General features: G+C 30.7%; 1 protein-coding gene across 1 annotated transcript; it reads right to left on the reverse strand.

The window, feature by feature from the left end:
• Nucleotides 1-1,041: 1,041 nt before the first annotated feature.
• Nucleotides 1,042-6,004, reverse strand: LOC149904427 (cytochrome P450 4C1-like). The gene is made up of 10 exons (XM_090107438.1): nucleotides 5,847-6,004; nucleotides 5,391-5,480; nucleotides 5,014-5,124; nucleotides 4,515-4,706; nucleotides 4,015-4,211; nucleotides 3,611-3,680; nucleotides 2,804-3,008; nucleotides 2,566-2,717; nucleotides 1,913-2,083; nucleotides 1,042-1,532 (listed from the first exon to the last, which is right to left on the reverse strand). Exons 1-10 carry the CDS (start codon nucleotides 6,001-6,003, stop codon nucleotides 1,366-1,368), a joined length of 1,512 nt encoding a protein of 503 aa, XP_089963564.1. The 5' UTR covers nucleotide 6,004; the 3' UTR covers nucleotides 1,042-1,365.
• Between the last annotated feature and the right edge of the window lie 7,177 nt (nucleotides 6,005-13,181).

Here is a 13,181-nt window from a genome sequence, read left to right on the forward strand (position 1 = left end):
AAGCTTCTTCCACTAATTTTTTGATATCCGTAGCAGGTCTACATTCTTCTCAAATCATTTCTATTGGATTAAGTTCGGTTGTTTAAGATTTAAAATATTTTTAATTTAAAGTATCATAACGGGTAAGTCCATTAAGTAAAGGTAAGTTAATTTGACAACCAATTTGATAGTTGTCAAATAAAGTTGCCACATGAAAATCGTTGTTTTATTAGATACTAGCTGTTGCCCGCAGTTTCGCCTGCGTGGAAAAGATAAATTTTCATGGTACAAACTTTCATCCCCTATTTGATACCCTTGGAGGATGAATTTTCTAAAATCCTTTCTTAGGTGACGCCTACGTTATGACATCTACCTGCATGCCAAATTTCAGCCCGATACGTCCAGTGGTTTGGGCTGTGCGTTGATAGATCACTATATCAGTCACCTTTGAGTTTATATATTACTAGCGACCCGCCCCGGCTTCGCACGGGTGCATTGCCGATACTAAATACACTACAGAAAAACTGTGAACGTTGTTTATAAAAACATAGCGGCCCGGCCGGCCGGTACCGCCGCAAACGCTACGTCCCGCAATTTTTAAAACTGTAATATCTTCGAAAATATTCACTTAAATCATACGGTGTAAAGGGCCATATAGATCTATATTAAATGAACAATGTATTCAAGGTATTTAATTGGTTAAGGATTAATGCTGTATTGGTGAAAATCGCTTCGAAAATTAGCTATTATTTGTCGTAAAAAGTAAATGACAAAAAAATGTTATTGTGGGTTATCCATAAGAGATAGACATATACCATCGCGGACTTTTCTGTACACCTTTTCAATGTGTATAATACTTAGTACATTATTTTGATAAAACTCATAGGGTTCAGCCTGCGTTTGCAATATAAGCGGAAACAATGTAATTTTTTACGACATCACATTAGAAACCTCAAAAATAACAGTACTTCTGCACTATTTAATGGATGTTATTATACATATATAAAAATGAATCACAAAATGTGTTGGTAAGCGCATAACTCGAGAACGGCTGAACCGATTTCGATAATTCTTTTTTTATTATATTCCTTGAAGTAAGAGGATGGTTTTTATGTAGAGAAAACGTAAATATGTACCACGGGCGAAGCCAGGGTGGACCGCTAGTTATACATATAAACCTTCCTCTTGAATCACTCTATCTATTAAAAAAAACCGCATCAAAATCCGTTGCGTAGTTTCAAAGATTTAAGCGTACAAAGGGACATAGGGACAGGGAAAGCGACTTTGTTTTATACTATGTAGTGATATGATATAGATAAAAATGCCATCAGATTCTGGTAGACCTATATCTACTACACAAGTACACGACGTCGTTAACTAATCATTTCATCTTCTTTCAAATGAGACTTTATAGCCATCTTTGGCTTTCATCATAATAGCGAATTCACAGTCTATCTCAGGAACAGGCCCCGATTCTTCTTCTCCAACCACTTTATAGTGACGTAATATAGCAATTAGCGATATTTTGATAGACATCATGGCGTATTGATATCCTGAAGAAAGTATAATAAATTAACCTCAATAATATTTATACCTACTTTATATGTTCATTGATTCGTCCTGCAATAAAAACAATCGGTGCAATAAAATCAATGAGCGTCGCTTATTTTAACTAAGATTTATCAAGAGGACGTATATAGAAGCTTTAGAGCTTTTATAAAACGCTGTTAAACCCTGTCTCGAATAATTATTGTTATCGATGTTAAATAAAATTTCAGATAGCCACACGTACATGTAGGTATAATTTAATTGACTTAGATATCTTATGTAATTTTAAATATATAAACACGTATATTGTTAACACATTGTAAAATATGGAGGACCCAGTATGATAAGATAATATCGTTTTAAGATAGATTAAAAAAGTACTTGCCAACACAATTCCTTGGTCCTGAACTAAATGACATTATTTTAGGAGTAGTGCCTTTAAGATATCTATCGGGATCAAAGCAATCAGCATCTGGACCCCACACTTTGGGATCTCTGTTTGCTCCCCAAATAAATACTATAACACCAGCATTTTCTGGCAAAATGACACCAGATGCTGAAAAAAAGCATATAATTTATAAAAAAAATCTTGCAGTAAGAAAATAAAGAAAATAATTTCTTAAGCGAAATTTCTTGGCGACGATCTTTGAACCTTGTCAAAGAAGTTTCACTTCTGACACGTTCTTTTTTATGTTTTCTTTGTATCTTCTATTCATTTAATTCGTAAGAGATTAAGATAAAAGACTCAATACTTCTTAATGTCATTTTTCATCAATGAGATTATAAGTAACAATTTTTTTTATAACTATGAAAGAAAGAAAGAAAGAAAGAAAAAACGTTTATTTAATGACACATAGCCTCACACATACATAATGAAAAACAATTTATACAATACTTATATGCTACAATACTTACTTACTACAATACTTAAAAATACACATTGAAGTGTGTACATAGTCTGTGAAGCATGATACCATTAAAAGGGGAAATCACTCGGTGAACATCTATGGTATTTTTGTAAAAGAAAGGTATGCTTACGTAATGTTGTTTCCTGGGTCACGCTTCGGACAATAATAGGCACAGGCGGAAAAAGACGTAGAGTCTCTTTTAGGACCCTATCTAAATATTTTATATTCTTAAGGTCATTTTTTACTAGAAGTCGATCAGAATCACCGAAAACTTCTTCCAACCTAATTAAATTAAATTCATTTTAATAATTTAAATATTCGTTCAAATTAATATAGTAAAAGAGAATATAAAACACCTGTATACTTACTCTGCATATACTTTTTCTTGGATTTTAGGGTATTTTGCTAATAGCTTTAATGTGTTACATATAGCGACCGCCGAAGTGTCTGTTCCTGCTAGCAAAAGAACTAAGAGATCTTCACGGATATCCTTTAAAGCAAATTCGCCTTCGTTCCCTGATATTATAATAAGATGATCTAGAAAACTTTTTAATTCACCATTTTTATCCATACCTAAAAATAATACAAGGTTTGAAATAAAAGATCAGCTGTGTACAAAAAAAAGAAAAATCAAATAGACATGTGTTAATCCTAAGAAGGATTTGCTTACACAGAAACAAAAAGAATATTTAGAGCTCCTCCTACCAGAAACAATATTTCGCATAACAATCCTGTACACAGAATTAAACGTGCCGCCTGTATAATAATTTAAACCCAGATTGTGACATATTCTTAGGTAGTTTAGATGTCTTTAAAAATAACATTTTATTTATAAATTACTATAAGAACATATTTTTTGTATTTGAAATAGTAGTTGTTTTTTTTTCTCTGTTAGAATTTTTTGTTCTTAATTTTAATTTATTCCTGGCTTATAGCTTGTAGTTAAATTCATAATGTAAACAGTTTTTTTCTTATATTTTTTAGTCAAAGTGTATGGTGTTAATTGGGTTGTGGAATTTATATGTAGGTATTATAATGTAAGAGCTAGATATGAATAATTGATCTGCAATCTGTTACTGTACCTATTGATAAAAAATAAAAAATAAAATAATTAAATAAAATATATTCACATTTACTTAAAAACACTCCTAATAATGATAGTTCGCAGTACATACCAAAAATAGTTTGTTCATTGTAAGCTCTTCTATCATAGTTCTCTAAGCTTTTATATTTGTTCTGAATTATCTGGAAAATAAGAATAAATCATAGGTACTTTTTTGTTGTTGTTTTCTTATAACATGTAAATTATTTACTAAGCAGCGACAAAGCAAATTATAAGTAAAGCACCTAATATTTTATGTAGTTTTTATAAAATATATTGAGGGTTTCTATTTAATAGCAAATATCAGTCAAGTGAATTATATATTATAAAATAAGCAGGCGTTTAGTTTAAATTTTAAAAGAATGATATTCGTCGCCTAGTACCCACAACACAAGCCTTAATTGAGCTTACTGTGGGACTAGGTCGATTTGTGTAATAATGTCCTATAATATTATTTTTTTTTAAGCTATCACATACCTTGTTAGTTAAACTGTATATGATATTGGAATACTTTAAGAGATCCTTTGACTGTGAAGTTAAACTATAAAGCCAATTTGGCCAAAGCCATATGTGCAATACCCTCTCGGTGGCTAATCGAAATATTTGACTCATGGCATGGAGATATTCGGCTATCTGATCTCTTGTTGTGTCTAAATCTATACCTAATGTCGTCTCTGTAAACATTTTCCATCACAATATAATTTTCATAAACTATATTTTCTCTAGAACAAAATCAATCGACGAATATTAGGCTATAGCATTGATAGTATAGTGTTGTCCTTATGAATCACATGGCCTGGATCCTGGGTTCGATTCCCGGTGGAGACGAAGAAAAAACGTCTCAGTCTGGCAGGACACAGAAGGCTGATCACCAACTTGTCCCTAAAGAAAATCGAACCGTGAAAAAAATGTATAAATAATGCATCTTCCCCTTACCCCACTGGGGATACGGGACTTCACTTTTAAGAATCACTTACCAGTCACCGTTCTCAAAGTATATTGGCTAATATATGGCCAAATACTGAACTGTCCGCATCCAACGAGATTCTCCGAAGAAATCTGGTGAACGATTTCTTGACTTCGCTTAGAAATTATATCCACGAAACTGTTTAATACTTTTGGGCTGAATGCAGGTACCAAAACTTTTCTACGCCGAGACCATTCCGGTACTACAATAGGTAAAATAGTACTGGGTTTTAATCTAATTACAAATCTACACTGGGTCACATGTTATAGGTATAATAGTTTTAAAGGGGTGAAAAAAGTAAACATTACCTAGCCGAAACGTGTTAGTTTTCAAAAATATTCGACATTTTAAGTTTTTGGAAATTTGCCAAATTCTTCGGGGAAATGATAAAAAGTGATAAAAACGTTTAATCGTAAGCCGAACCAAAAGAAGACGCGGTTTAATATAATGAGATTATTCATATAAGAATAGATTAGGTAATATGGAGTCTACATCACATGATACTTTACCTGGTGCGATAAAAGCACCATTTCCAAGAACAGGTTTTAACAATTGCATGACGTCGTCCTTGTGCAAACAATTTTTCAATAGATATTCTGTATCCTCGGAATGGGTGATACCTGAAATGATACATAATATACTGTGTCCCAATGTTGGTGTACTAAGCTTAATGGGACATTTAGTAAAAAATACTCAAAAAATCCTGATGCATTTTTTTCTATTTGATGAATTCTTTAAAAATCTATGTGTCCCGTACACATACACAAACTGCACTTACGTTTAAAATTATGATTTCATAGACAAATGTGACAAAAAACATTATATACCGGTTGCGCATAATATGTATTTATAGGTTTAAAGATTTATGTTATTACACTCTACTCACCAACATAAAGTTTTGACCCCAGCCATAATCTAGAATAGCCACCATTATTGAAGCAAAACAAAGAAAACTTCTTGATCATGGGTATTATTACTGAAAATAATGAAAACGATGGGAATGTTATAATGCAACATTATATTATGTTACTAATATTTATCCCAGAATTAATAAATTTCACACTGCTTCGAAAACTGGCTTTCAATCCACGCCATCTAATGTATGCTATTAAACCACTATTTTTTTGAATTGGTCAATTGATTAATTTTCTTAATTATAATTAGTAATATTGGTTAGGTTTACAGTATTAGGTGAATAAATCGGTCTGCATGTCGTTATAAAAAAAACATAAAAATTAATTATTTAACTATATATAGATATTAATGCTATCACCAAACTCATTTTCCCCACTAGTACAAAAATTAACCCCAATAATTTTATTAAAAAATATTATAAGCTTACGATTTTCAGCATTGTACGTATATTGTAGTAGACCAAAGATTGAAAACTTATGCGGAGGTTCCGGTATACGGGAAGCTAATTCGTACAACCTTCGACGTTTGTATCTAAATAATATATAATACAAAAGAAATCCCACACTAACAATAAGCAAGTTCATTTTAAACTGATTTGTATTGAAATGATCGCGTCAGATTAACAAGCTGTATTTATTATAAGGTTTTTAGGGTTCCGTAGTCCGACAAGGAACCCTTATAAGATCATTCAGTCCGTCCGTCCTAGTCTCTCACAGCATAATAATATCTTCTACGTTTTTGGATCGATTTGCATGAAACTTGGTTCAAGGATAGATACTTTGGATATGAATCTCAATTTTAAAAATAGAAAAATGAAAATTACCCTTTTTTAAGGGTACCTCCCCGTACATGTAAAGGGGGGCTGAATATTTTTTTTTGAGCGCCTTAAGTAAAGCGCCTTAAGTCTTGGGCCTATAAATTTCAAATCACTCTAGTAAATAAAGTGGTGCGGAAACTCGTAATTAAAGTTTTGGGTATCTTATGGTGAATACTTGAAATTAAAAATAAAATAAAAATAAAGACTTTTTATCCCAAAGAACTGACAATAATTATGCATTTGCGAAAGTAAATAATGAAAAATTTAGAATGACAATAATTATGCATTTGCGAAAGTAAATAATGTTTTATTGGAATATGACAAAATATGTTCTTTGGGAAAAGTTGTTCAGTTTTATGGGCTCATTACAAATATTATAGGGATTTTGTTACATTCTGTATACGTAAATATGATAATTCATATAATTACACAAATACCACAACAAAAAAGTTTGTCAACAAACAATTTGAAATAATTAATAAAATAATTATCCATTTACGTTATTTTTATTTTCTTTCTTGCTGACCCTACCATACGTCAGTGTCAGCTTTGGCCGCCATTGAAGATTCGTTTCTTTAATGAACTGCGTAATATACACACATTTTACTTAGAAATAGAAAGAAACTCACGCGGCGACAGACAGAATCAAAAGGGCGGCCTACGATTGAGATGCGCGGTGCGGTGCGGTGCGGAGTGTGGGAGGAGATACAAATTCACCTACTGTTACTGTTGTAAGAGTCAAGAGTTCAAGAGTCTTGGCGGATTTAAACACAATGGATTTTTATAATATTTATCATTTTCCATCCTTTTTAAGAACTCTACCTACACCAACCAAGTCTCTAACTAGCAATACCTAAATGTATTTAGTATGAATTATTTCAATTTTGTGTTAATATTTTTACATGAAAAGTGATTCTATAAAATAATCTACGTACGTCCTTTACCTTTGGGTAAATTGATAGGCAAAGTGTGGTTCATATTATTAAAAGTAAATAGGTATCTTAAAACTTTTTAATTTAAAATAATGCTTAATTGTACGTGACGCACTGACGCACACGCGCAAAGTCAAGGACCCTTTTTTATCACAACAAAGGGGGAATATAAATATTATGTACCTACAAGAAATGTATTCAAACACTTTATTCTTTAAAGGCAGTGGGTCGACACTTAGAACATCGTTTTGGTTAGGCTTACATTATCAAGTAATTTGAAACTTCATTCCATTGGTATAGAGTTCATATTATTTTGTACTTTTCTAAGGGCTAATCATGAATATAGTATGCCACCATTTAGAAAAAATAAAAAAAATATTTCTAAGGTTGGCCTCTCCGATTTAATAATATATTAGTTTTAAAATTATTTTATTTTTGATTATTTATTATTATTTCTTCTTTTTTTTGTAACCTTATTTTTGTACATTTCAGTTTTAACTTGGTATTTACATGAATAAATTATTTCTTTCTTTCTTAGATTTCTTGTCATAGACAACTTGATGTTGATTTGTCGTTTGAAATTTGAACTCAAAATTTTATTGTTTACTAGCGGTCCGCCCCGGCTTCGCCCGTGGTACATGTTTACGTTTTCTCTACATTAGAACCATCCTCGTACTTCAAGGAATATAATAAAAAAAGAATTATCGAAATCGGTTCAGCCGTTCTCGAGTTATGCGCTTACCAATACATTTTGCGATTCATTTTTATATATAAGACTAGCGGTCCGCCCCGGCTTCGCCCGTGGTACATGTTTACGTTTTCTCTACATAAAAACCATCCTCGTACTTCCAGGAATATAATAAAAAAAGAATTATCGAAATCGGTTCAGCCGTTCTCGAGTTATGCGCTTACCAACACATTTTGCGATTCATTTTTATATATAAGATATTCCGAAATTTTGTGTCAGTGTTTCGGGTCATTTGTAACAGGATGGCGGTTCTACAGGGGTACGCAATGACAAAAAGAAAAATGATGGTCAGAACGCTGATACCGGATACCTTAGATACTGTAATATAAAATATAACAGTATCTTCACCGTGTGTGGCGCGCTTTAATCGCCTTTCTATATTATTAAGATGACATATTTTACTCATACACACTTCAGTATGAGAATATGCTCTATGAAATGCATTGCACAATAGTGTGCCCTAAATTCAACAATACAAACAAACACAAAGCCTGAGAATATTGTACCAACGTAATATTATTCAATGCTACGAAAAGGTTAATGAAAATTTTGCAAAAAAATTCAATACTTAAGTCGGACCATCATACATTAATTTAACAGGCCATAAATTGAAAGTGTTAAAATGCAAGTAAAAATGACGATTAAAGGAGAATGGGCAAATTGGGCCTGAAACTTTGGCTAAGACCAATACACACGAAATATTGTTTTTGTGCTAGATCATTACACATAACTTACGAAAAAAATAAAATAAAAAAATAAATCAACCGGGTTCTTGTACAGTCAAGACAAAAAGTTTTATTTATTTGGCTATTATTTTGCGCACAATAACGGTGTTTTTAATTCGAGTGAAGTAAATATAAATCTAAATGTCACTGAAGTGACTGAGTTTAACCACAAAAAACGTCTAACTACGTTGAATTATAATAAACACGGTATCTAGGTACCTGTTACAAAACATAATATTAGTGTATTTCGGTTATTAGAAGGCTTAAGATTAGTACGTATTTGTAAGTGAAAGTGAATTGGAGTAACATAAAGATATTGTCATTGTCTTATAACAGTTATTTATTGCAAACAATATTATACACAAAGAAATAAAACTTGATGTGACTGTACAAAAACCCGGTTGATTATTTTTTTATATATATTTTTCCCGTTATGTATGTGTTATGATCTATTATAAAAACAATATCTCATGTGTATTGGTCCAACTCAAGGGTTCAGGCCCAACTTCCATAGTAAAATGCCCATTCTCCTTTTTATTATAATCAGAGGAACTCAGCTTTCTGTTGAATACAGTGAAATTCATTTCGATATTATCTACTGCTGTAAATCTCACTTTAATAAAAATATTTCCAATGAGAACGAATATCTTTGATACTGCATACTTCTATAAAAAGCATGGTTTTATAAATAATACAACCATATTGTGTATTCTCTAATTTGCATGACACCAGGGACTTGATCGAGTGCCTCCTGCCTGCACTTCAATGTACTCAGTTATTCCGAGGCTGTGGTACTCGAAGATACTCATTTCCACAATTCTACATATTCTACAATTCTACATATTTCCAGGTATATTATACGAACGAATGTATATTACTGTTGATTTCCGTAGCCCATAACTGATACGTCTATTTTTATTCCATAGTTCTATATTTATACTAGCGGTCCGCCCCGGCTTCGCCCGTGGTACATATTTACGTTTTCTCTACATAAAAACCATCCTCGTACTTCAAGGAATATAATAAAAAAAGAATTATCGAAATCGGTTCAGCCGTTCTCGAGTTATGCGCTTACCAACACATTTTGCGATTCATTTTTATATATAAGATTATGTATAATTTGCATTATGTTTTTCTTATCGCGTAAGTTTTTGAAGATAATTAATCAAAACTATACAGTGTGGTATCTAGCAAGTGCTATTTGTATTTGTATTTTAAGAATCTATTAAAATATTTTTTTTTAATCATTATATAATTAAAAAAAAATTGAAACGGAAATATAAATTATTTAATTTAAATATATTTTATAACTATAATTTAAAATAACTATGACAATCTATTTAGTCGTACTATCATTCCTTCCTGTGTAGCTACCATTGATAGGTACCTATCCATATTTAACTTTGAAATCTCCAAACACAAAGGGACTTTGAAAACATCTTCAAGGTCTTAAAAAAAGCATATAAAATAAACAGTTTTAGCGCTTTTTTATTGTTAATAATATCATAGTTAAACTACGGGTAGAACGAGTTTCACGTTAATACCGTAAAATGTAGATGATAATCTGGGCTTATAGGATATACCTTGTTTTTAATATGTTTTGTCACAGACATGTAGTGTTTTGTAATAAATCTTAGGTTTAATAATTTCGTTCATTCATAAGTCAAATTTAAATACTTATATTAAAATGGACACCATATTTATAATATTTAAAACAAAAAACATAATTTGAGGAAGGTCAGTTAACTCTGTGTTTATGACTCAAAAATTTACAAAATATCTATAAATACATTCGTAAACATATTCATTATTCATAATATTCACAGGGACAACAACATTTTTTTGGTTTGTACATTGTGCTGTATATTTATTTATTTATAAATAGAATAACGGTGGTTCTTCCTTTTGCCAATTTAGACTACACAAAAAAATATTTAAATACAAAATATCCAAATATACTAAATATACCCAGATGTTTATTTACCTATTACATGCTATTACATGCGCCAAGATCCTCTGTCGATGTATCAATTATTTATAATGATAATATATATTATAATTATAATAATATGACGTAAATAGGCATGTATAATTATTTCATTAAGTAATTTAACATTCTAATTTGAATACCACATGACTACTTAATATATATATAGATAAATAAACATTCATGTATTACTGAAAAATAACACATTATTGGCCAGTTTAATTCGCCAAATAAAAAAGTTAAGTACTTAATTTGGTAATTATATTAAAAAGCCTAAATTTCAATCCATAAATACTAAGGTCGATTTATGTTGTGAATTCAAAGGTTATGCGCGGTAGTCAAATGGATATTTATTATTTACACATTCAAATTAACGATATAACATTTTAAAAATTTCATTTCAAAAAATCATTTTAATTAGATGTCCAATAACATAGAGTAAATAAAAATAGATATATTAATTTAATACATTTTGAATAAATATTTCTTAGGGTGTTTTAAATAGTGTGCGTTTTTCGTAACGAATGCACGATTGCCCCGTACGCGTTTTATCTGGAAGTGACCTTTCCATGCACTAAAATATAGTCGTAAAAAGAAAACATTAGCTTACTAATAGAATAAATGATATTAATAGATAAATTAATAAAGAATTTAAATCACAGCATTCATTCATGTATTCCACACATTTTCGATTTCCTCAGATTTTAAGATTTTCCTATCCAGAGTGTTCATCTGACTGAGAATACATAGATAAGGTAGTTAAATTTTATAAGAGACAATTAAGAACATTCAAAAATAAAGTGTTGCGTATTTTTTTTTAACAACGAATGCCAATATCACGACATCGTCGCGGACGAAGTCGCGGGTAACAGCTATTTACTAAATAAACATGAACGACTCTTATTCTGTGGCTCTCACATCGTGTTGAATTATGAGAAAATTGTATTTATTCATTATATCTTATCTTGTACTTGTTTACTATAATTGAACGGTAATTTAATTATAAATAATAAGCAGTTGTTAAGAAATGATGTACGTGAACTAAGGGAAAATAAAAGATTAAAATTTGCATTTGGCTAATAATGAAAATAACCGCAGGTAATTGTAAACAATAGATTTTTTTCACTTAGGCAAGTAATTATTTATATAAGTACTACTTATATTTTCAACGGGTCATAGTAATTTCGTTAGAAGCAATGATAGCTTAGAGGCTAAAGCCACTTGCAGGTAAAACAAAATTTCGAAAATAAAATTTACTACTTATTCTTACGTCTATCACACCGCATTCGTACATAATAATATTATCTGAAGTAATACTCTATAACTTCACTTTTCCCTCTGCTGTGAGAAAAAAATCGCTCATGTTGTCATTTTTTTTATTATTAGATACCTACCTACCAAATAATATTATTCATTATGTATAGGTATATACATTACTGTATTATTGTGTTGTGAAATTCTATGATGGCGCTCATGTAAATTATATTATAATGAATCATTATCATCAATGACAGTGATTATATCAATAAAACAGATTGTTAATAATTATGCGTACAAATTAATTAAAAACATACCTATATACAAAGGTCACCGAATTGGATTCGCACGGTCAATGTAATGTTTTTCAAGACCAATTACGATATTATATAGTAATTAAAACATTTCTGGAAAGTAATATTAAAGCAAAGGAGTAGAAAAAAATATTTATAGTGCACAGGAACGGCTTCAAACTCGGGCGCGAATGGGCGGTGAACATGGATAAAATTATAAGTAATTTATTGTATTTTTTTGTTCCTACTTTTTAGTACTCCGTTCATGGACCTACATACCTCTTTTAAAGTTGGCTTGCAATATCGAAAAGAGAAATCAAATCATAAGACTAGATATGTGTAGAATTTATACTATAAGTTAATTCAAACTAGGTATATTATATTTAATCTGCTAATCGATTTCTTTATCCAATTTTATAGAGATAAAGATCAAGTATATAAATCAGTTGTGATACAAAATATATCCATTCATCCTCTCCACACATTTGAGTTTATAATATAAGACAAACTAGTAGGATATTATCACCCTATAGAGCCGGCCCTGGAACTTGAAATATATTTGATAAACTGAGATTATATAACTGGTTTTTCGAGGACAGTAATTATACTGTACTGGTAAATCGAGCAGGGTCGAGGTCGCATTACTTTTACTTTGGTGAAATAGAGATTTAAGTAATCATTTATTTGTTTATTTAAGTAAAAAATGCATACATATTTTCTAAGGCCAATTAATATTTTTCACATATTTCTACCATTAATTTTAATATCACAAACATGGAAGTTTCAATCATAGACAATAGACGGATGTTACTTTCTAAATTAGGCCCATTGAAAAACTTCAGAAAACGTCAAATGAAATATTAATAGGTAGAGGCAGAGCCATGGTAGAGCAAATATTTGGATTTTTAACGTAACGTGTTTCAAAAACTAGATAGGTACTCCATCGTTTAAAAAAAATATTTTTCCGCTAGCTACATGTTCATTGAATAACATAGGCTAACTT

Source organism: Colias eurytheme, chromosome 11 (genome assembly GCF_061535395.1).
Source record: "Colias eurytheme isolate Ceu_HAF_F1 chromosome 11, ilColEury1 Martin Lab GWU primary, whole genome shotgun sequence".
Taxonomy (NCBI): Eukaryota; Metazoa; Arthropoda; class Insecta; order Lepidoptera; family Pieridae; genus Colias; species Colias eurytheme.